Source organism: Drosophila bipectinata, chromosome 3L (assembly GCF_030179905.1).
Source record: "Drosophila bipectinata strain 14024-0381.07 chromosome 3L, DbipHiC1v2, whole genome shotgun sequence".
Classification (NCBI taxonomy): Eukaryota; Metazoa; Arthropoda; class Insecta; order Diptera; family Drosophilidae; genus Drosophila; species Drosophila bipectinata.
Genome location: NC_091738.1, coordinates 15160050 through 15183100, shown reverse-complemented (window position 1 = coordinate 15183100; position 23051 = coordinate 15160050). Strand labels below are relative to the sequence as shown.

Sequence of the window (23051 nt, the reverse complement as noted above, 5' to 3'; positions counted from 1 at the left end):
AGTTTAAACACTATATTTATTGAAGCCTCAAAAAAAGATAGAATATAGTGTATTAGATCAGTTCGTCCTGTTGTTCCACTTTACAGTCTGCATTAATAAAATCATGATGGTTTCGCTTTTAATTTCTTATTTGTATTCAATATTTTACGACTTAAATGAGGGGAAACTTTCATTACTTTCATACAAAAATGGATAAAGCTGCTTTGTTGTTAATTGAATATATTGTTACTTTGAATATACAATGAAAAAGAAACGAAAAAAGACAATAATTAGAGAAACTCTTAGAGGTAATAGTCGAGTCGAATAGATGGTTACCACGCGCTCCATGATTCCGATCGTATGGTAGTGGTAGCTTCAATCCTAGAGCGAGTGTCGTATGAAGGATAACCCTTAGTTCTACAGCAGGAAGCATTTGATATGTTGTAAAAATTTGTAAATATATATATTGGAGTTATATGCGCATTACTTAGTAATTTTAAAAATACAAATTAATTTAAATAATTAATAACAAGTGTTTGGGGGAAGAGGAGTAGTGTTTAAGCCGCCGCGTTTACTTTTGATTCGCTCATCATATTTAAGTTTTTTTTTTTTATTTATAGCGCAGTTTTGTCGTTTCTTAGTTAAATGTTACTTGGCACTCTATGAAAGTCTTAGTTTAGTTTAGTTCTATTTGTAATTAAGATAGTTCTTACAGTTCAATATTTTAATTCAAATCAATTGCATCTTGAGTATTTATAATTTCATTGGGTTCATGTGGAGAGTGTCATAATTTACATACTTAAAAATTATTCAACAACAATGAATGCTTTAATCGCACTAAATTTGGCTCTAACCCTAGTCAAATCCTCGGGATCGCAAGAGGGAGATGTCGGTCGGAAGAAATTCGAATTCGAATCTTTGGGTCAATGGAAGATTTCAAAAAAAACAAACATGAATTATGCCTCACAATTCAACTAATAACCTATTTGAAGGAATTTCCATAAAATGCATAACATACAAAAATTAGTCTCTCATTCCCATGCACAGGATTATCCACTGGACACCTCGCCTCTTTCCCGTCCTCTTACTTTCTGGCGCTGAAGAACATTCTGGCCACTTTACCCAGCGCCCCCACAAAGTCCCATCGTTCAGATGCGCCCGCGGATGAGCCCTCGTGCTGTGGCTGTTGGTGGCTGAAGTGCTGGTCCCGCTGGGACCACTGCGTCTGCCCCTGATCATCTAGCACCTAGGAGGGAGTGGAGTACCAACCGCTGGCGGGGCTCGTCTTGTGGTACAAGTGGAAGCTCGAGTGCGGCGCAAAGTACTGCGGCTGGTCCAGATTACTGTAGGTGACGCCGCCCTCAGTGGTGGTGCCGCTGGCTGACGGGTGCATGGTGGCCGTGTACGCCTGCGGTTTCAATGTAAGAGCCGCAGGTCCGGCTTCTACCGAAGGTGCGGCATACTGCCCCCTTAATGGGTCCGGTGCGTATTCATAGCCACCGTTCGAGGTAAGGACCGATGATACCTTTCCGGGCTGATTTGAATCCCGCGGAGACACTGAGCTTGGCGGCGTCATGGCATTGTGATAGTCAATAGAGCTGTGGTAGCCTCCGTAGGTAGACACCAGGTTGGTGAAAGCATCTGCGGAACTCTTCTGAATACCAGGATGCCCTCCCGAGGTAGTGGAATGAAGTTGCAGATACTGGTTTTCATAGGAGCTCTCGCTTCCAGGCGGCGTGGGCAGTGGGCCGGTTTGCTGCTCCCCATAGAAGACTCCCGGTCCCACTCCAGTCGGCGTCTGCCTGGCTGTGGCTCGAATCACGCTCTCCCGATTGGCATACAGCTGCCTCAGCAGAGCAGTGGCTGGCATCGCGGCCGGAGGCTGCTGGTACGGAGTGCCTATCCACTGTATTGTGCTACTCTTCTCGTTGGGGTCTATCTGCTGCTGCTGCTTGAGCAGCGAGTCCGTGCTGAAGTCGGTCGAGGGCTGGGTCACGGCCACAGCCACTGGCGAGGGTAGGTGCTTGGACATCGCTTGTTCTAGGTCCTTAACTGCCGATTCCGCCGAGGATGCCGGCTGCTCCTCCACAATGGATGGCAGTCGGCTCCGAGGCTGCTGATCTCTCTGTTCCATCGCTGGGAGCTTAGCAAGAGGTTGCTCAGAGTTCACTTGCTCCTTTCCCGACTCCTCGGCTTGCTGGGCAGTCTTAGTCTTCCGTTTCCGCTTTGTGTTCACGCCGCTGCCAGAACTAGCGTCGTTGGGTGTGGCCGATTGTAGGGGTGTTGCCACGGTAGTGGGTACAACTCCCACGGCGTCGCTCTCCACACCCAGTGGCGTGACATTGTCCTTAATCAAAGTGAGGTTATTCAGACCGCTTCCGTGGGAGGCTGCCGCTGTGCGTCCCCTGCCCCGATGCGGGTGTCCTTCCGAATCCGTTTTGGGGGAATTCAGCTTCATATCCCCGGCGCTCAGGTGCGAGTTTCCCTCACCAGCGGCATCTCCTCCAGGGGATCCACTGCTTTTGTCATTTCCAAGCCCCTCCTCGTGCTTAATGCTGTCCACACTGGGCTCCAGCTGGCAGCAGTCCAGGATTAAGTTTTCGTTTTCTCGGTTGCTACAGGGGGGGTGAGGTTTCTAATTAGTTTAATTCATTTGATTATTTATTTTTTTATTTAAACACATACCTGATCACGTAGTTAACGCAGATGATATTCTGCTCATCCGCATTCTTGGTGCTGCAGACGACGGTAGCGCAGGTCTGAAGCCAGGTGTAGCCTCCATTTTTGTTCATCAGTCGGTAGTATCCAGTTAGCACTTGTCCCTTTTCGATCACTGAAGAAGATTGGGAGTTAGGGTGTTAGGATTGGGAGTTACCATCAATGGAATTCTACTACTTACAATCTGTATGACTTTTCCGCAAGCGATTGGCATCCTCGGCATGGCACAGCGAGTACATACTCTTGTTGACCAAATCTTCCGGGGCATAGTCCAGCAGATCAGAGACCCTATAGGATAACATAAATCATTGTTTAAAAAAGGAAAGCTAATAAGAACTAAAGGCATGCTAACCTTGGTTCACAATGAGCCACTCGCAGGTCAAAGTTCACTCGAGTGACGAACATGTCACATTCCAGCCGGATTTCGTGGACTGAGGGTGGCGGTAGGGCGATGGCCAGAGCCACCATCCCAAGGAGCGGTGGCTGCGATTTTCGGCTGTGGGAGAAGGTGTACTGGGGACGCAGCTTGCAAAGTAGCAGAACCACCTGAAATTGTTCCAAGATGAATCGAACAAATATTTAGATGAGGTTTGCTCCAAAAAATGGCTCACTTAAGGAGCTTTCTCTAGGTGGAATAACTCAAAAGAATCTGTTGAATTTTAAGAATATGAATACATCATAAAAATCATGTTTAAAATTCTCAAAAAAATGATAAACACATAACGCTCATGAATCTTAAAAATATAATATTTCCGGAATACTCTAAGATCCGGTACCTAGCAATGACAAAAAAAAGGTATGCTTTAGTTGAGGAAATGACGTTGCGATGATGGATGGCGATGAAGGTGGTTCCGCACTTATTATTCGATACTGATCAATCCAAAATCAGTCAGTGGCATTGCCTTGGTCTTTTAATAAAACACAAATATTATGGCCGAAATAGAATAAACTTAAAACAAATTTTGTTTTCATTTTTTTTTTGTTTGAATTTTGTAAATAATTTTGGTAATTTTGTATTTAATTTTTTGCCTTGGATTTGTAGCATACGTACTGATTTCAATTGATACGTACCGAATAGTTTGAGCCCGGATTCTTAACATTTTTAGCATTGTTATTGTTACCGTTGCAATTGCTCGATGCATCGCTGGCCTGTAGATAAGCAGTGGATGGGATGATATTACGTAATACATAATGCAGTTAATGCCAAATAACACAACCGGGAATTGATTGTTTGGTTAGTATTACTGTTACTGGATATAGCTACTAGCTACAATTAAAATAAAACCAAAAATAAAGGTCGAGGCTGTATGGCCCTGGTAAGAAATAGGGTCGGGTGGGAGTCCCCTACTTGGCACAGTATGCAAAACGAAAATAAAATTAACAAAAATGATAATATCCCTAAGTATTTTGTTAGAACAACGAAGCTACACATGTTAGGATTAAACAAATAATATTAGCAAGGGCAACAAACATATAGAATCTAGGGGAAATGTCTTGTAACTCACCCGGTACCCAGATGACTTGAAATGACATCCACGTTTTGTGAGGGTAGACTTCATTCTCACACAGAAACTCCTATCATAGCCCTTGTAGCCACTGGTCGATGCTTGAGTCATGGAGGCAGCCACTGCAAAAGGTAAAGACATCACACATAGTACATAAGTGAAAGTCTTTCTTTCAACAAGTTGTATTCTTATTAAAACCTATCCTTAAGACACCATTCACTAAGATGAAAAGAATCCCATCCTGTTTCAGGCCTTTGCACCTGATCACTGTACGACTCGGACTTGACTCACCATCTGGATTGTTCGTACCGTGTGTGCCACTGCCGTCATCCGAGGCTCCGGAAGTGGGTGAGGCCATGCCCGTTCCAGCACCGACTCCCACGCCACCGCTGCTCGAGGAACCAGCTCCACTGCCACCGCCACTCGTCAGGCTGAGTCCAAGCTGCTCGGCGATCTCAGAGTGATCCGCCTGGTGGATGTAGTCAAAGATGCTGCTGCCGGTCATCTCCACTTGCGACAGTCCCAGGTAAATGGACACAGTCTCTGAGATGTACAGGAAACGTCCATCCCCCGCCACTGCCAAGGCGAAGCCATCGAGGGACTGTGGGGCACAAAAAAAAATAAATATAGATATCACTTTAAAAAATGGCTGCGGGTCTATGGCTATCCCTTTCGAATTATTCGGGTGTAGTGTCGTTTCTTTTTGGTTCGATGGTCTTACCTGAAGAATGTGGGTGCCCTGGTGTTGCTCAAACAAATCGACGGCGGGACTGCGACGGATGGCGGCACCTGGAAAGCAACAAGAGGGGAAATTAATAGCTGTGGAGGGGTGTGGTTGTTGGGTATGCAAATGAAGTCTCTTGAAAGTGCTCTTCAAGTAGAAAGTATTCCTTTAGTAAGAAATTTCAGCAAAATAATACGAATAGAAAAGGCCATCGAAATTCACGGTGTCATCCAGAGTTATTGCTACCCCTAATCGAGTCTGGTTTGCCCTTCCAACCTCCCAGGAAAAGACAACAACAACCGCAAGGCATCATAAATATAAGTCCTGGAGTTCAATATTTTCTCAGCTGATACCCCATTCGGATCGTATTTATTTAATTCAATTATAGAATTTTACGATTATGGCCGACTGACCGGCCAAGTCATAATTCGCACAAGTGCAAATCGCCTTGGCTGACCGCCTTGGATTGCCCTTCTCCTCTCCACTCCTCTCGTATGTCAAGTCCCCAGCGATTTCTAGTGCCCGGCGCGCTAAGTTGGCAAACAGTTTCCGCTTCCGCTCGAGCATTGCCATATGTGACTGCGGCCCATCCTTAACGACCTTCCAGCTACACCACCCACACCATCCCAACTGCCTTTTTGCGGCTGGGCTGTGGGTCAAATTGAAGTGCTTTTTATTGCCCCACAGCTTGTTGCTCCTCATCCTCTCGATTTCGTACCATCAGCCTCCGCTTTTTCTGGGTTTAGTTTCGCATAATAATCCAATTGAATGGATGAGGGCGTCAGTGCCGTCCATACATAACGCCCCATTGATTTTGGATTATTTTTTTAGTGCCTTGACTACCTTTTTCGTTTTGATGACCATGGCCCTTGCCATTTCTCTTTTCTACTTTGATAAAAAAAATGTTTCTCTTTGGAAATAAATATTCTTTTTATATTAAATCTTTGTGCTACAATATTGGACTTTATTGGCTAGGTAGGAAAGTTTTTAAGAAACCTTTTTTCAGTGCACGGGTAGCATTGACTTTTAAAACTGTCTAGGATTTGCAACTGGCCAAGTCGTGGGCTTATCGTAGCTGAATACCTTTTTTACTTGACGTGACAATGCATTCAGAGTCTCTGGAGCATGGCAGGCCAGACTGGGGAATGGAGGAGATAGCTTACAATTCATGGCTTACAATTGTGGACAATAAGTCATCATTTTCTACAGTAGAACTTGCTAAAGCGACGATGAGTCATTTTCTGGGCAGAGAGTGTTAAATAATTTTAACCGTAGTAATATAAAATTTGAAGCTTTTTATGGGAAAATATCTCTATTATTCATAGTATAGGGTCTGGTGAAATTCCCTATACTTTATATTAGAAATGCGTTTAATTTTTAATTAAAATTTTAAAAGAGAAAGAATTGGTTTAATGATTTTTAATGAGACTCATATTCCTAATAAACTTGTACTTAATACTAATCACTTCTATTTTTAAATATTATTTTAATAATATCCTTTAAATATCACTTACTTTTGAGCTTACTACTGCTGGATGCCTCTCGTGTCCATGGTGGATCGCCGTGTCCGGAAAAGTCCCTCAGCTTTAAATAACTGATGGTCAGTCTTATGATGGAGGCCTTGTCTAATTGGCTAGTGATGGCCGCCGGCAGGGGCAGCATCTTGGCTAGCTCGTAGAATTCGTAGTTCTCCTTCCCGCGGCGGGATCTCGCCGCATCGCGAGACTTCTCCTTGCGCAACTCTAGAATTCTGTCAAATATAAAGAATGGTTAGCTAAAGATTTTTACTAAAAAGCCGCAATGTCTATCCAACATAACGAGCCACTGATGAATGGCTGGAGGGAGAGTCAAAGATCTCTTTGAAATCGTTAAGCTGCAACGCGAGGTGGCTAGACTTCACACCTTTTGCACCTGTCATCGCCGGGTATTGGACCATTTGTATGGCCGAGCCACGGCATTGTAATGGAATGGTGTCAGCGCTAACTAATTGCCCAACATTCGTCAGCCCTTGAGACATGATGTGTGAGAGGGTGGTAAAAAAAAAAATGTTTGGATTTTCTTCGGGGACAATTGTTGGTTTTTTAATAAATGGCAGACGATTTGTTAACAGATTTTCCTTAGCCAAACTGTGAGAGAGCATTTCTAGCTAAGTATTTCCGTTGATATTTTTATTAATGTGGCCTGCACATCTTTATATCTCTGTGAAAGACCGCCACAAGAAACTATCTCACTTCGGAGTCGGTTATTTTTCTTAAATGCAAAGAAAACATTCATTCACTAGACTTGCAGTCTTTTCAAAAAAAAAAAGGCAGACGTTTCGAGCTTGAGGCCCCGAGATGTGTCTGGTTTTCGAGATGGAGCTGTTGGATATGGATATCTCAGCCCAACCTTCTGTGCTTCCGCTATCTGCAGGCGGTGATCTTTCTGATCATCTTCATAAGAAAACTTTGCTACATAAGTACATACATATAACCTTTATAATTTATGATTGTTGACAAATTCTTGATGTTGCTGTTGCTGTTGAGAGTGGAATGACAGTCGTTTTGTAGTTGCCCTATGCAACAAGATGGTTTAAATCCAACTTAATGCATTTCTTAAATTTCTTAAAAATAAAAACCTTTTAAAATTAAAAAAAATATATATATTTGTCTATAAACTTTGTTTTGGAAAACTTTACACTATCTTCTGGAAACGTAACTCGTAGCTTCGTAAATCTCAGCCCCATCTTGTCTCGGCTACAGGGCAATGAAGATTTGAATCTTGAAACCGACGCGTCGGTGCCGTAAGCATAAAAATATTTTAGGTAATTAAAAAGAAACAACGGCCAAGGCTTTGCCACGGGCCAAGCCAGTTTTCCTTTCATCCACTTGCTTTTTGTAAAACGCAAAACAAAAACAAAGAAAACAATTATAATTAATTGTGTTGAAATCGCGTTCAGTGAAATGTCCGTACCTGAGAGGAACATGCCGTAAATGACTTCCTAATAAAACCGTCTCCGTCGTCTGACGGTTCAAAAAACCCATGTGAGGCCTTCTCTACCAGATACCAAATAAAGTTTGTTGCTAAAAAACATTAATCTTTCCATAGTCAATACCCTAATGCCCGTTGAATGTGTTCTATCCGAGGGATGTGTCGAATAGATTAGAAGTTAGTCTACATTTGACAAATGATCTTTGTTTCGATTTCAATTTTGTTACAATTCGCCACTGTCTAATGGCCAATAAATTGTTTGTCATTTGCGAAAAATTCTTTGATTATCAAAGTATGGACCTTCTATTGGTGAAACCAGGGGCAAGGGGTCATCAAAAAAAAAAAACTTGGTTTAGAATCTTATGGGTTAATCTACTTTTTTCCAGTTGATTGCATCGAATGTGCAAATATTTTCATGGGATCCTGATCAAACTAGATTAGCGGATTACAGCGGCAACTATGAGGTCCCGAGGATCTAAGAAAGCATGTATGTTAAGCGGCTTAGTTCGGTCAGGGAAAACACTTCATATTTGTTCTCCGACCAAAATCAACGCAGAAAGAGGTCCTTCGGAGGTCTTTGTTGAATGTAAAGACATGCCAACGAACAAAGGTTCCTGTTTTTTGTTTTTTAAGGATACTGTTTAAATGTAGGGGGAATATTTCGCGGCTTTTTAGACATTTTTTTTGTGATTATTTTTGATCAAGTAACCTAATTGAAGTTGAATTATTTCAAAAAATGGCTGATTGGAAGCCATCTTTGGAATTGAAATTATTTTCACTAAAAAATAGCTTTCTTTTTTACGAAAATACGATTTCTTTCCACAATTTATTATCCTTTTTTTAAGCCATAGTGATCTCCGTACTAACCCTGGTTCAATGGGCTGCTGCTGCATGCCCGGTCCAGGCGGCTGCTGATGTCCTGGCATTTTGTTGTATGGGGGCATGGCACATAGGTCCTGAGTGGGAACCATCCAGCTGTGACTGAATGGAACCGCGGGCATACCCAGTGGTCCCATAGTGGCTGCCATATGAGAACCGGGATGACCGGGAGTGGGCTGGCGCTGGTATCCGGCGTAGTCCATGGCCACGGCCGCTTGATACGGCAACATGACGATTGGGAAATGGATTTATAGGATCCTATACAAGTTGGAAGTTGGACTTTTTGTTGTTGCTTTGCTTCCGGAAAACTCTGGTTTATAACACTAACACATTTTCACTTAATATTGCACTTGTTTGTTTTGATTCAAGATTGGGATTCAAGAGAGCAGGACACTCGCACTGAAGGTCGCATCCTCGAACGCGTGTGGTACGTGTCTCCAATTATCCTGCGAAAGCGGGTCGGGTCGGATGGATGGGGGGGTATGGATGCCCGATTCGTTACGGCTACAGTTACGGGTCACGCACTGCACGGCTGCTGCAGATCGGAAAACTAGCCGTCAATCGATTGACATTCAAATGAAGCGCGCTCGCGTCCAGTTAATTTATCTTCGGGCACTTGGCACGTCTCCGGGTTATGCCTACGGGCTGAATGTGCGACTGCGGCGGGAGTGAGTAGACCGAGACTTGCCAATTACGGACACGCACTTGTCCGTAGGGTATCGGGTAAGCTGGGTGATGGGTGATGGGAGCTGGGCGGGCAAGTGGGCTGCTAAAAAGAGTGAGAGAGGACACCCTTGCACGGCCGGGCAGCGTACGTGAAACTGCAGCTGATGACGTTGCGGGGCGTAAAGCTCTACGAAGTCGGAATAATGAATACGAGGCACGGAGTACTGTGTGCGGTACGTCCGTCGCTGACGACGAGTACGTGCAGAATAATCCAGAGTCACGTTCACGTCACCGAACAAAACCAAAGCAGGGCAAAAAGCAGGGAAACCTTTTGGTAGTGCCAGCAGCCGTCTGAGACAGCAAAGGAGAAAGCAGGGTGAGACCGCGAGCGAGAGCGAGAGGGCTGTCTTTATTTTCGGGGGTGATATAGCCAAAGCCGAAGCAGCGTTAAGCCGAAGTGGCATGCCGAAGTCACTGCCACTGCCTGTGGGATAGCGCCAGAGCTCCAAGTGAATAGGTAATAGGGTGGATCAACTATGGAAAATATATATTTCTATTTATATTTTATATTTTAAAATATTTTAACAAAAATTTATCCTTATTTTCCGATATTTCTTAAAAATTAAGGCCTAAAATTTTCAAAATAATAATTCAAAATGGTTACCCTACTGGCTGATAGTATGAACCAGTGTGGGTGAGGAGGACCTACCTGACCGCCTGCAAAGTCATGTGCCACCAGCGCCAGTAGCATTTAAAGCAGCTGCACGCTCTTTGGCCCCCACGCATCCATCCAGCACCCGCATACATACAGCTACATATAAGCACTCGACCCACACAACAAGAGAAACGAGTGTGTGTGCGTGCAAATGGGCGGGACGTGACACGGCGTCGAATCGGAATCGACATAGCGCGCATACCAAATGAGCCCCCGTCTACAACGAGAGAGTAAGCAAGACAAAGAAATGAGAGTGAACGAGACAGCTCCACGTACGTGTCCCTGCTGGTAAACTGGTTTGGTTTAGCGCCATCTCTTTTCCGTCTTGGAGCGACCACCATTATGTACTTCAGAAGAAAGAGAGGGAGCGATGGGGCTATTGTTTGGGGCTGAGGCACGCGCAGCAATTAGTTTACTTCTTTACACATTTGGGAATTCGCATGCCATCTCCCTCGTTCTCTCTCTCGGTCTCTCATGGAGATACTGTCCTGCTCCAACTAGCTGGGGGATATCGCGTTTTTATGTGTGTTTGTGTATGTGACCAAAATGCCAATGAAAAGCTGAGAAAATGAAGCCTACAACCGCTCCTGCAGAATGAACTCGAGCCCTTAACCTGAAAAGGATCAACGTGGAGGGGAGGAAGGGTACAGGTGATCCGGAAGGGGCGTTTTGTTATTCCAGGCTCGCACAGACGAAAGATGTCCCTTTTATGTACAAGACCCCCCTTCATCACACGAAAAGATAGCTTCCTTTTCATCTATCGGGATGGAGTTCAATCCTCAAGGTTGGATTTCTATAACCAAAAGATACAATAGCGAAAGACAAGTGTGGATTCCAACCTATTCTCGATTGAAAAGCACCAATTTTTGGACATTTAGTTTAGTTTGTTATTATTTTTAGAATAAATATGTAGACTTAAGTACATAATTCGTGGCCATGCGGAATCTTGGCCCAGGGCTACGTACATAAGCGTAACTGGAACATGTGTAGAATTCAAAACGTGATCGATTTCTTGAGAGAGTGTGAGCCAGATAGGAGAGGGGGCGACAAGTTGGCGAATTCTCCCACAATTACGGCGGGGCCAATTGAGAATTTAAAAGGGAAACGTGCCAAAGAGGCCGGGTCAATCGCATGAGAGTTAGAGGGGCAGAAGAGTGGACCCACCAGTGTCCAGGGGATGAAGTGCTGCAAGAAAGCGGTGCCTGGAGACAATAAAAGAGGAACCCGGTACCAGCCCTCGCCATAAAAATCGAACGTGGAAAACGTTCGCGCTTCCGGAATGAATGAGCGGATGCGGGGATTCATGGTGTGTAAGCCACGTCCACGTTCACGTCGAGACACCGAACAGACATCAACGCCATCATTACGTTTTGGTCATCATCATCCGCAAGCAGACATTGAATGCCAGGACTGGCACATGGTCGAGTTTTTTAGGCGGTAAAAATTTATTTTTAGTAGCAAAAAGTTTACTTCATGAAGCTTGTTTAAAAAAAGGACCAGCAGTTAGAATTTATGTAAATTTTTGAGAGCAAGAATTTTTAGGAAGATAAAAACATATTTTTTAGTATTGGAGAACGTCGCTGCTTTTAGTTACTTGTGGACCTTCTGAAGGATAGCCTATCGTCTTAAAGTCCTCTTATTTTTCTGTTTCTTAATTACCAACACATGTCATTATTAACCGCGTGGGTGTCGGAGACGAAAGGACATGAACTTTCTTATCAGCGAAAGTTAAACGACGTTAAAACGATTTAAATGAACAATTTTAGCAAGTATATTCCTCGTGGAATATAATTCGTGGTCAACTAGTCAGTAGTCAACTATTCTTCAATAGTTAATACATATTAAAAATGTATTATATTAACAAAAAGACACACAAATAACTTGAAGATCCTGCGAGCTATGAAAATATCGGAATGCCGAACTATCGAAGCTTTATCGACCACCGATTGCAAACAGTATGGCGGACAATGATAGGCCAGTCATAGACCATTAAAATTCCTATGCTTGGCCGGGCTTTAGAAGTCATCCTTAGGCCGATCTACGGAAATAGGATGTTACGGATATAAGACTATCTTATTATAAAGACTCTATCTAAGTATCTCAAGACTATTATCTTTTATCTCCTTTTTATCAAAAATCAAAAATTATATAATATATAATTAGCCGACATTTTTTGGCATCAGTAAGTTATAAACATAGAACTATACTTCAATAAGTTTCATCCTCCTGGAAAAAAATCATTTTATGGCAAAGGTCAACTCTCTTTAACTCGACGATTCTTACTAACGAGAAGTATACATACATAGGTATGAATGAACAACAAAATTATTATTAAACACCAAAATAAAAAAAATACAACATTTTTGAGGCGCCTCCAAAACTATCAATATACACGAGATCAGAGCGATAAGATAAGCCAGAAAGGAGTGGAAAGGAGCCTGGGAGGAAGCAATAAAATAACAACCGTCGCTGATCTGTCACCATTTCTCCTCTTTCCTTTTTCCCGTATTCCCTTTTTGGTATTCAGAGGCAGGTCAAGCTCACATAAAAACCAACGTGAAGTGATAAAATAGTTGGACAAAATGATTTCAAGGGGATTCTGTCACCGAGAAAAATATTCTGTAAAATGTGGTTTAAGACATTATAAACGAAGGAGGAACTAAAACTTCAATAAAAACCAATTGTATCTTTTTGAAAATCCCATTTTTTTAAGTGTCTTTTTCACTCGAAACAAGGTAGCAGGAGAATTTCATTATTATCTTGTCAGATCTGATGAGAGTTTTTTTTATGGCCTAACTGTTACTCGATTGTGTTACACAACAAAAAAAAAATCTATATGCTGGGGTACTACCAAGACCACAAGAAAGACTTGCAATTGAGCAATAAAACAACAGATCGGGACAAAGGGTTGGGGGTTACGACATCAAAACGAAATCAGAGAAGTGCAGTTCGGGAGCACGATCGTTATCGGAATGTTGCGTGCTTCCGATGAAATAATTTCTGAATGCTTTTTATGCCACCAGGTTTCATGGTAAAATGACTTTCTCAAACTTTAACAAAACTGAATGATTTAAGTCTAAAAAATATAGAATCAATTTCCAATTGTATTCAAGCTTTTCATTAAAAAGAATTATAATATCATACCATAAACACAACATTAGTAAGATGAAACCATCATTAATTTGGCCTTAATTTACAAGGCTAAGATTCTTCATGAAAATAAATCATGACTTTGCCACAAACTACCATACAGTCGCGAGCTGGAAGCGTGTTTCCCCAACATTGCACTTATGGCCCCGAAGTTGGCTAAAACAAGGAAAAGGAGCTCCGCAAAGGAGTTTTCTTGATAATAAGGAGGGGAATCGAGGGGTTGGAATTTGCTGCAAGTTGTCTGCGTCTTGTTCTGCTTCATTCTTGCTTTTTACCTTGTGTTTTTGTCAGTTCATCATTTTCGTTGTTCAATTAATTGCAGAAATCAATTTAAGAAATGCCACTTTTCCTCATTGCAGCATTACATTGCCATTGGTTTTAGTTGGGCTTGGTCCACTTGATCAATTCATTGGAAGCGGATTTGGCGTGGAATTGGGACTTTGCTAATTGCTACAAGCTGCGCTTCTTGAATCGCTGGCCTTTAGACCAGACCAGAACCAGAACCTTGTCTAGAACTTTTTCCCCCGATCTTGCTGGTCTTTTCTTGCTGGATTCTGTTTTTCTGTGGGTATTCTGCTCTTCTGATCTTCCGGCAGGCTAAGAAAAAGAGTGTGACAATGTGCGACAGCCTCGAGATAAATCCAATTAGTCCGATATTTGTACTTTTTATGTGAGAATTCCCATTAAAAATGTAAAATGTCATAACAAAACGAGAACAAGACAACAAGTCAACAAAAGGAAGACAGCTTACATCAAGCTCGATCATTGAGAATCGAGCCGCACTTCTATTTACACTTGTTTAACTCTTAATGGAATATAGCTATAGTTTCATTAAAGATATCACGGTATTTTATAAATTGTATTTACTGTAAAGAATCCATATTAAAACCTTCTATTTATTAGCCTAAACTTGTAAATTTCTGCTATAGGCCTTTTAACTTAGGGCCATAAACATTTTCATTGGCGCTAGAATTCTCTGAAAGTACTGATTCTGTATCTTTTCTAGAGTATAGATACCAAGTATCCCATATGTGCAACTTTGGCGTCTGTCGCGCCGATTGCTGCGACAACAACGGTCCAGTAAAAAGTGATTAGTGGCCCGCGAGGTGGACGGGATGAAGACGGCGATTCGACAAAGCGACGACGACATCTCCGGCATTCAATAATTTTATGCTAACAAATGCGAAGCTCAGTCGCGGCCGCCGTCTTCCGAGTCCAAGCCAAGTCAAGTGGCGCTGAAGAAGGGGATCTGAGTCATTTACGGTAACTTTAACACTTACCGCGCATTCACCGAGGACTGTGCAGCGCCGATCTCCTCTATAGATTTTCTGCAAGTTGGAAGAAAGCAACAAAAAAAAAAGATACATTTAAGTCCTGCTGTTGAATTCGATTAGCGTGAAGCTGTTATGGCGGGAAAAAGCTGTGGCATTTTTTAAATAAATTAAATTAGCCGATAAATGTCTCGGCTCACTTGTTGGTTTTGCTTACCTGTCGCCCCAGCACAAAGCATCCTCACGGTATCTGCAACAGAGATGTGGCCACAATGTTAGTTGGAATTACGAGAAAAATATATACAAAAATCCAGAGATTGAATTATACGTTTGATCTTAGTTAAGTCTTGGTTAGCTGCCTTAAGGATTCCTAAAGGTAGGTTAGGTTTCTTAATGTTTGGAAAGGTTAACCGGAAATGGAATCGCGAACTTTGCACATATGAAAATGAACAATCGGCGAAAATTATACAATAACATGCTATTATTGAAGCTTCAACTTTATAATCAAGTGCCAGAACCGATCTAAAATTTATTGATTTGTGCCTCGGTCCTTTCTCCACTTCCAAATCACCAGTCGTAAATCAAACAGAGTTCCCGCAAAAAGTATAGTTTGCAAGCCCTATTTTATGGTCGGTTTGTCTTTTCAAAAATTTGATATCCCTCTTATTCGTGGTTCGACGGATGCAGCCGATCAAGGTAGTAAGAAATGGTTTGGATTCAAAGGCAATTATCAAAATTGTAATTTTGGTTTCGGGTTTTTCATAATATCCTTCTTCAATTTAGCTTTGATTGACTTCTTCATCTACCTTTCCCAGCCAAAGTGACAATAATTACTATTGTAAACAATTTTTCAAAAAATCTAATCAAAATTCAATGCTATCCCTTGAGCAATGTTTAGTTTGCCCCCCATCCCTTTAGAGACACGTGTTCTTTTTAAATATTGGCAAGGAATGAAAAATAATTCGCTGGAAAAAAGAAGGGACTTAGAGGACCGCAGGAGACCCAGGAACATCGTCTGGTACTGCTATTTTTAAGTGTTGGCATAAAAGGCTTCTGCAGCAATGAGATGTCAACAACTCAGTGCAATGGAAAAAAAGAGAAAAAATCTCGATAATAACAGATAATTGTGTAGAACATAAGCCAACTATTTGGCCGTACTCCGAATCGAGATCCCTGGCCAAGAGCTACAAATCAAAGCTTCATCAGCCGATATATAAAGTTCAAGTGATCGAATCGATTGCCTGTCATGCCGCATCACTGCGAAAAAGAAAATATGATTTTATTATTTGATATATTTCGTTTTAAAATATTAGAGGGCGATTGTTGGTTTTTATATCCCCTTTTAAAAAATGCTCCGGAGATTTATAAACTGGAGATATATAAACAAAAAATGTGTGGCCTGGCATCTGAAATACATTTAAATAGTTTTTTCCGTGTGTGTTTTTCCAGTCTCTTGGCTTTTTTGTGTTGATGGGTTGTTCAGGCATCCATCGAACAATCGACAGACCAGGTAGTCAGCCAGCCACCGATTCCAGCGAGTGTCCCCGGTTCTTCAGGATCAGTGAACTGGGGGTATCAAAGGGGGAGATGCAGGGATCCAATACATCGTTGTCGTCGTCACTTTGATTGCGTTTCGTGCCCAATTAGTCTCAGAGCACTTGAGTGCGTAAAAACTCGTACCGCACCATAAATAAATTGGCATGAGGAAGACAGGAGCCAGCCTTCACCTGAACAGCACAGCAAAAGTCTTGCCCGTTTTCCCGTGGAGACAGCCTTTGTCGCCAGGACTGTCAATATAAGGAGCTTTAGGGTTTGCTTCTGACTTTTTTTTTTTTGGTTTGGAATAGGGGAAAGTTACATAAGGGTTGGCCAACCGACTATTAAGCGGTTATTCCTTAACTAGCCTTGTGAGGTTGGCATTTTTATTCTTTTGGCCATAACTATTATACATATATTTCATAATTGTATGGTTGGTAATAAGCCCTTTTAGACTAATAAATGCAGAAGTTTACCTACACTATTATATTTAAGACCCCTTTCTTGGGTGATGCTTTCATGGGTGAATTATTATAGGTTTAAGAGTCCTTGATGTACTACGTCTTCTAAGCTACCTTTTTATACAATTTTTTGATTCTCTTGAAAAGTATTTTGAGCTCAACTTTTTATTGTAGCTCATCGATTGGCCTTAATATAAAAGATTCGCTCTAAATTCCGCTGATCAATTATTGCCTTTTACTGAACCGTCTGCTCCTTCCTTTTTTTTGTACCCTTTCTACCTCCCCACCTGACTTGGCTGGGTTGGCCTTTTGAAATCCCAGACCGTTGACTGACCAACTGCTGATGAACTGATCGACTTCGACTCGGTTGGCCTCTGCTGATCGACATCAGCATCTGCAGCTATGTATGTATGTATATATATATATATGTATATATATCGGAGGCAGCAACGATCCCGATCCCATCCAGCTTGTCTTCTTTCCGACCTTGCAGCTTCTGCCGCTGCTGTAGTTATTGATGTCGGCAGGGAATCCAACAATTTCGAAAACTCCTCATACATATTTATAAGTTTGGCAAGCTTTTGATAAAAAAAATAAAATATAAAAGCCTTGCTCTTATAATACACTTTCTTTGGGTTACTCTTCCTGATTCTAGAACATAATATTACGTAATATTAAACATAATATTTTACTAATTTGAAGAGATTTTCTTTAATTTTTTTTTTACTGAGGGTAAAGTTTTTAAATAATAGGTGGATAGCTCAAAACAGAAATATTTAGAGAAAAGTGTTCTAATTTAGGGGAAGAACCCAATCTATAAAGCGATTTAAGCCAGTTTTTATTTAAGTTTTAAAGAAGGGTATCTTCCAGTAGCCTTTCTGAAATTCATCTCCCAACTTTATTTTGGTCGATGGGCATTAAAGAATTTTTGGGCTGGTACCTAACAAGTTTGTCTAAATTAATTGATCGCCCGGCAACCGAACTTCCTTCCAGCGGAACCGATCCCCAAAACAGCCCATCAAGCTCGATTCTTGAATATACACCGATTTCAGTATTGCAATGTGCAATCTATAGCTTTATGAATCGCAGACTAATCATCGGGCTAATCCCGCATTTGCTATTCCTCTCAGGAATTTGTACTTTTGCACTCAGCGAGCAAAAAAAAATAGCAGGTGGGGGCTGGCGGGTGGCCCTCGCCTGCCCTTATGTGTGTGTGCGAGAGCGGTGCACTCACTCCTGCGTGTGGTGTGTGTGTGTGTGCGTTTAATGATTGTTATTGTAACACGGCATGAATTTCAATTAATTTTACGCGCTATCACAAAACGAACTTTGGACGGAAAGGGGATGGTGGAGGAGCAAGAGGAGGGCGAGGCGGCGGAATGGGGCGGCGACTTGTCCTGGCGTTGATGAAATTGTTGGCTCACTTTGAGTTTGCCGGCAGCAAGGACATCCCCCTCCCCCCGACTGAAAATGTGTGTTGTCTGCATATCTATGTAATAGCTTTATGCCTGCCTACCGGGTGTGTGAACATCAAGCTCATCAGGCTCGTCAGCTCCCCAAAGAAGAAGAAACATCCTCCATAAGATACATCCTCTATTGACTCACTAAGAAAAATCTTCTACAGTAAAGAATAACGATTGTCGTAATAAATCTAATTTAAAAATTAATAGGATTATAAATACATAAATCGATTGCCTGAAAATAATACTCCCGGAGAACATTATTCCACCATTACTTCCTCGGTTATAGTAGCTACAGTGTAGTAGTAGTAGCGTCTTTATCAACGTCAGGAGCCACAGGCGGCAGTGTAATTTGCTCGTTTGACTGCAACATGAAGCTGTCGCTCCTGTTGCATCTTCAGAGATGACGATGCTAGTGGGTGGAGTATTGAATGAAATTGGAAGAAGGTGGCAAGGCAGGAGGCTCAAAACCACCGGGGTAAGGCCAATCTTTGTTCGATGAGTTCGTCCTGCTCGAGTGTTGCTCCAGCGGCTGATTTGCATAATTTAATTGATTGTGACGTCGGCAGGGGGATAGCGAAAGATGCCGCATGGGAACCACCGAGTCTCTCAACAAGTGTAGCCCGTAATGTGTTTCAGGTGGGGTTCGGGTAACACCTTCGCAGATCGCTGGACTGGATCGGCTTTCCTTCATTATCCGAATGGGATGGGTTTTTGATGGAAACTTCTGATTGATCGAAAATCGGTGGAATGGTGGCAGCCCAAGAGGTGGAACGCCTTTGTAATGAAGTTTGGTTAATTGGAAGCTGGGGGTTTTGTAAGCCTTAAGTCATTTAGTTTGTCAGTTACCAGTTGGAAACATAACATAAATTATTATTATAATAGGGTTCTTTATATTCCTATTGGCTGGGGTTATCTGAAAGTTGGATTATAAACGTTTTCAGTTTCTCATGCGTATGATCATATATACATATATGTATGTACATCCATTCCCATCAGTCTGCCTGGTATATTCCTGACTCCACCAGAAGAGGGATTCGACATAATCGCAATCATAATCTGCTGCGTTTTATTTCATTTTCTTGCGCTGAACTTTGTTGTTTGTTGCTTTTGGTCTTTGTGCCTGTTTCATTTTGCTCTTTATGCTTTACAACAATTTTTTAATGGCCGTCTTGCAGAGCTACTAAGCCCCGTCTACTCCCGACGCCGATAGCCCCCCTTCTGACGCTCATTTGGAAATCACTGGGCATTGAAGTCCACCAATCACGTTCCATATATAAATTGTTGAAATGATGGTTTTTCACTGCACATTTTGCGGTGTTACCGTTCTTTGGGATGGGGTCTTTAATCCGAAGGGGGAATAGGGGCTCCGCGCACCAGAGGCGGGCTGCATTTGGGTTGTCTTCGGGTTGGCCTCGAAAACCACAATGAACTCGAATCCTCATCGCTGTCCATGAAAAATTGTTTGCGGAGAGCGCTTGTGCAATGAAAATGCTATTCGTGCTCATGACGCCAAACAGCAACAAAGTCGTTGGCCATAATGAAAACCAAGCGTCCCTTCAATTTTCCAGTTAGGTCAAAACTCTTATTGCTAAATTTCATAGACTCACCATCCCACACCCACCGTTTCTCCCAGTGTATAGCCAACTGGAAGAAGGTATAAAACCGAAAAAAATAAAATGAAAATAATGGGAAAAAGACCAAAAAGTCACAGTTTACATTTCTGTATTCCCTCGCCCGTACCTCCGAAGCTTATTTCTTTTAATATTACTTTGGGGGCCCCACTTTCTGCCGCTCCTTCCGTCTTCTGGGTCTTCGCCAATATTCGCCAAGGTAATAACTCAGGTGATTATAGTAATTATGCGTTCTGACGCGATCCAGCCACGGATAACGCTATTTCGATATAATTGAAAAATGCTGATAGACGCTGATTGTGTGAGCTGAAAGGTTGAAGCCAGTCCGGAAAAGGGAGGCCGAGGCAAAGCCAAACTACGTCCAACTGGCGTTGCAACGAGATGCATACGTTTGGGATGTGAGTGAACCGTAACCGATATGTAAAATTGGCAAAAGGAAAGAAACTAAACCTCAACTAAATTTAATTTAAAAAAATATTTAAAATATTTAAGCTACAACTTAACTTTGGAAAAGAATTATTTTTTCCAACCACTTCATACATAAGGACTTGTAGGGCTGCATAGTAACCCATCTCTAGTCTTTTCTACTCTGCCGAAGCCCATCATAACCTCATGCCACTGGTAGCCGGAGCTTCTTGAGTCCCAGGCACACCAACCTTGGCTCCTCGCCTGGCCACCAATCAGAGATCATGAATTACATCGCCATTGCAATATTGTTGTGGGAATTCCCAAAAGAGGTCTAAGCCGCAGCCTGAGCCGCAGTTGGATTGCCACTTTGACTTCACGGTTATGGCGGCGAAATGTTCTTTGATGCCGATTTAATTTTTCGATATTGAATATAACCGTGCATTATGAAAGATTTTCAGAGGCTTACAAGACGCAAAAATACTGCAAAAAATAAGGAAAGTAAAGGAGGCCTCGTGGCCTGTAAAAAGCTCACAAGTTATCTTGTGGAAAATCAACTGAATTCGACAGACGTTTCTCGTTCACCTTTGGGCCGAGGCAGGATTGTTGAAAGTGGTATTGTCACGTAAATTCAATTAACTTAATTATAAGATTCATTGATGTTGGCACCTCTGTAGTGCTTTTATTTTTTTTAAGAAAAAAAAAGAATTATTTTGAAATTAATATATTAAATTTAAAACTAAGGATGGGCTTAAACTTTTTATTTCCTAATATCCTTATAAGGTTGCAGATTTTGAAATATTATCTTCTTTCCCAACATCGATGTATTTTATGATCAGTGTGTCTGTGGCAGATTTAGTAGCGTACCCCATTGGATGACACATTGGCAACGCCCCCAAAAATTTGCATACTAACACCGAAGAAAGAAACAGAAAACGGTAGTGCGAAAGAGAGGCATCGCGGTGCACCGGAATGTCGTTTGCCTGTCATTTATTTACCTGTAGTAGGGGAATCCTTGCGGCACATGCAGATCCATCGGCATCCCCCCAGCGGCGCCTAAGTGCGGGTGGTGGTGCGGATGCGAGTGTGGATGTGGGTGAGAGTGCGAGTGGTGATGATGATGCGAGTGGATGGGGTGGTGCATTGAGTGGTTCTGGACATGCGCCGCTGCAGCAGCGGCAGCAAAGCCGGCGTCGGGCGTCATCGAGTGGTGCCCCAATACAGCAGCCCATGGCGAGGGCACGAATCCACTGCCGTGGTGCTCCATAATGTCGCTCCCTCTCTCTATATGTGGTAATCCGTATGTGACGTAGGGTCAATCGATTTTAAGTTCGGTTGTTGCAGGACCAATTATAATGTTCAGAGGCATTTGATATTAAATTGTTTTTAATTTGTTATTTTCCGGTTTTTGAATTAGCATTTAAATACATGTTTTATTTGTATGGTTTTACATCTTACATCCACCTTTCTTATAATCCAATGATAAAAGGATCACCACTCGATTTGATGGGAAAATTTTACCTTTGTGGTAATACAATTTTTATTCAGAGTACTTGTCGTCTCTGGACCCACCCTAATATCTATATATATGGACGTTTATTTACGGCGATAGCTGCCAGTTATTTATTTTTGATTTTATGTGGCAATACACAAACACACGCACAGGGCAATAGCACTTGGGGAATATATAGAAATATTTCCGCACATTCCGTTGGGGCCAAGATGGCGGCCATTATTTACCGTTAGCGCGCATGACATTTGGAGAATTTCGGGAGTTCGGAGGGATTCGGGAGCTTTAGACCCCACAGCATCACAGCATCCCTACCACAAAGAACCGACGGCAGACGAACCAAAGCTGCAGTACAAAAATGACGGCACAAAAAATAAGGCGCGAAAAATAAATACCCAAATGGTGTTGACTACTTCGGGATTGGAACCTGTAGGATATATGTAGGATGCAGGATATACGATGCGAGCGGCTACGAAATCGGATTCGGATGCAAAGAAGTTGGAGCATGAGATGGAGTTCCCCCGAATTTCTTTTCGCACGTTCTTGGTCCGCGTTCACCTCTGCACGGCACGAAAATTGGCGATAAACTATCGCCTCGCATCAGGAAACATGGTCGGTCGCCTCGGTCGTTTGGCTGTTTGGTCGCTGGTCGGTTTTGTTGGCTGGTTGGTTGGATGATGGTCCGAACTCAGGGGCTGAGACTCCTCTGGTAGCATCGTCATCATCGGCATCGGCATCTCATCGGCACTGCATCTGCGAACTTGGCGCTCGTCGCACTGCAAGTTGCAAATGGTGGTGGAGCAGGTTTTTGGCCTGGGAGAGCCCCCAAACACACACACTCACCCGGAGCTCCCAGGCTCAGTTTCTGACTCTCCAGCATCCACACATCATTATATTTGGCATTTTGTTTTGGATACTCTGGCTTTTCATCTCGCCAGAGAGTCGGTGGCAAGAGGCCCTGCCGCCACACATGTGTTTCTCCAGCTAAGCGAGCTCACTCTCCGTTTCTCTGGAGAATTGGGGAACGCACAACACACTTGCTACGTTGTTGCGGGCGCGATAAGACCTTCTGGGGGGAGTCATTTGATGCCTTTATAGGGGATTTGTCTCAATATGGTAGGGGAATATTTTGCAATCATTTTTTTAAAAGAATTTTCAAGAGATTTAACTAATTTTTTCATTAACAGAAAATAAGTTTTCAAAGCTACAATAATTCTTCTAACATCCTAGCTACAGTTTCAAATCCACAATAGCTCTTAATTCAATAAAATCACTTAATAGAAGGAACTTACTTGTGTATTCTTCCCTATGATTCTTCCCTATGCCAAAGCATCTCCCTGACCTGTTCCCTAACAAAACATTTATGACGACCTTTATTTTCATTCCCATATCATTCCTCGACGAGGGACGGTAAGGGGTGACAACTTAGTTAAATAAGGCGCCACCTGTCAAGTGATTTTCAATAAAA

The 23051-nt window shown here is 42.4% G+C and overlaps 2 protein-coding genes across 7 annotated transcripts in view; both read right to left on the bottom strand.

Annotated features, from left to right (window-relative positions):
- Positions 1-85: 85 nt before the first annotated feature.
- On the bottom strand, positions 86-21355 carry trh (PAS domain-containing protein trachealess). 6 transcript variants are annotated; one of them, XM_070280226.1, is made up of 12 exons: positions 21072-21355; positions 14795-14827; positions 14587-14634; positions 6441-6676; positions 4924-4991; positions 4512-4803; positions 4203-4324; positions 3769-3846; positions 3050-3243; positions 2879-2985; positions 2665-2812; positions 86-2594 (listed from the first exon to the last, which is right to left on the bottom strand). In XM_070280226.1, the coding sequence occupies exons 1-12, from the start codon at positions 21338-21340 to the stop codon at positions 1226-1228; spliced, it is 2964 nt and encodes a 987-aa protein (XP_070136327.1). In that variant the 5' UTR covers positions 21341-21355; the 3' UTR covers positions 86-1225. The 6 variants fall into 6 exon arrangements, with proteins under 6 accessions (XP_070136327.1, XP_070136328.1, XP_017108989.2 ...); XM_070280227.1 differs by lacking the exon at positions 3769-3846 and having other exon boundaries at positions 87-2594; positions 4494-4803; XM_017253500.3 differs by lacking the exons at positions 14587-14634; positions 14795-14827; positions 21072-21355 and adding an exon at positions 8764-9250 and having other exon boundaries at positions 90-2594.
- Dna2 (DNA replication helicase/nuclease 2) overlaps positions 14610-23051 on the bottom strand; it is a 40519-nt gene continuing 32077 nt past the window's right edge. The window contains exons 4-5 of the mRNA XM_070280225.1: positions 14795-14827; positions 14610-14634 (exon numbers count right to left, since the gene is read on the bottom strand). The gene's annotated coding sequence lies outside the window, so the exon portion shown is untranslated. The remainder of the gene's footprint in view (positions 14635-14794; positions 14828-23051) is intronic.

Bases quoted from the DNA above. Each gene is read 5' to 3' on its own strand.
- trh (XM_070280226.1), bottom strand. From the start codon at position 21,340: ATGGAGCACCACGGCAGTGGATTCGTGCCCTCGCCATGGGCTGCTGTA. The intron at 6,677-14,586 runs GTAAGTGTTAAA...TATATTTGACAG, and splicing joins CAGTCCTCGGTGAATGCGCG to AATTCTAGAGTTGCGCAAGG. The intron at 3,847-4,202 runs GTGAGTTACAAG...GCTTATCTACAG, and splicing joins TCAAGTCATCTGGGTACCGG to GCCAGCGATGCATCGAGCAA.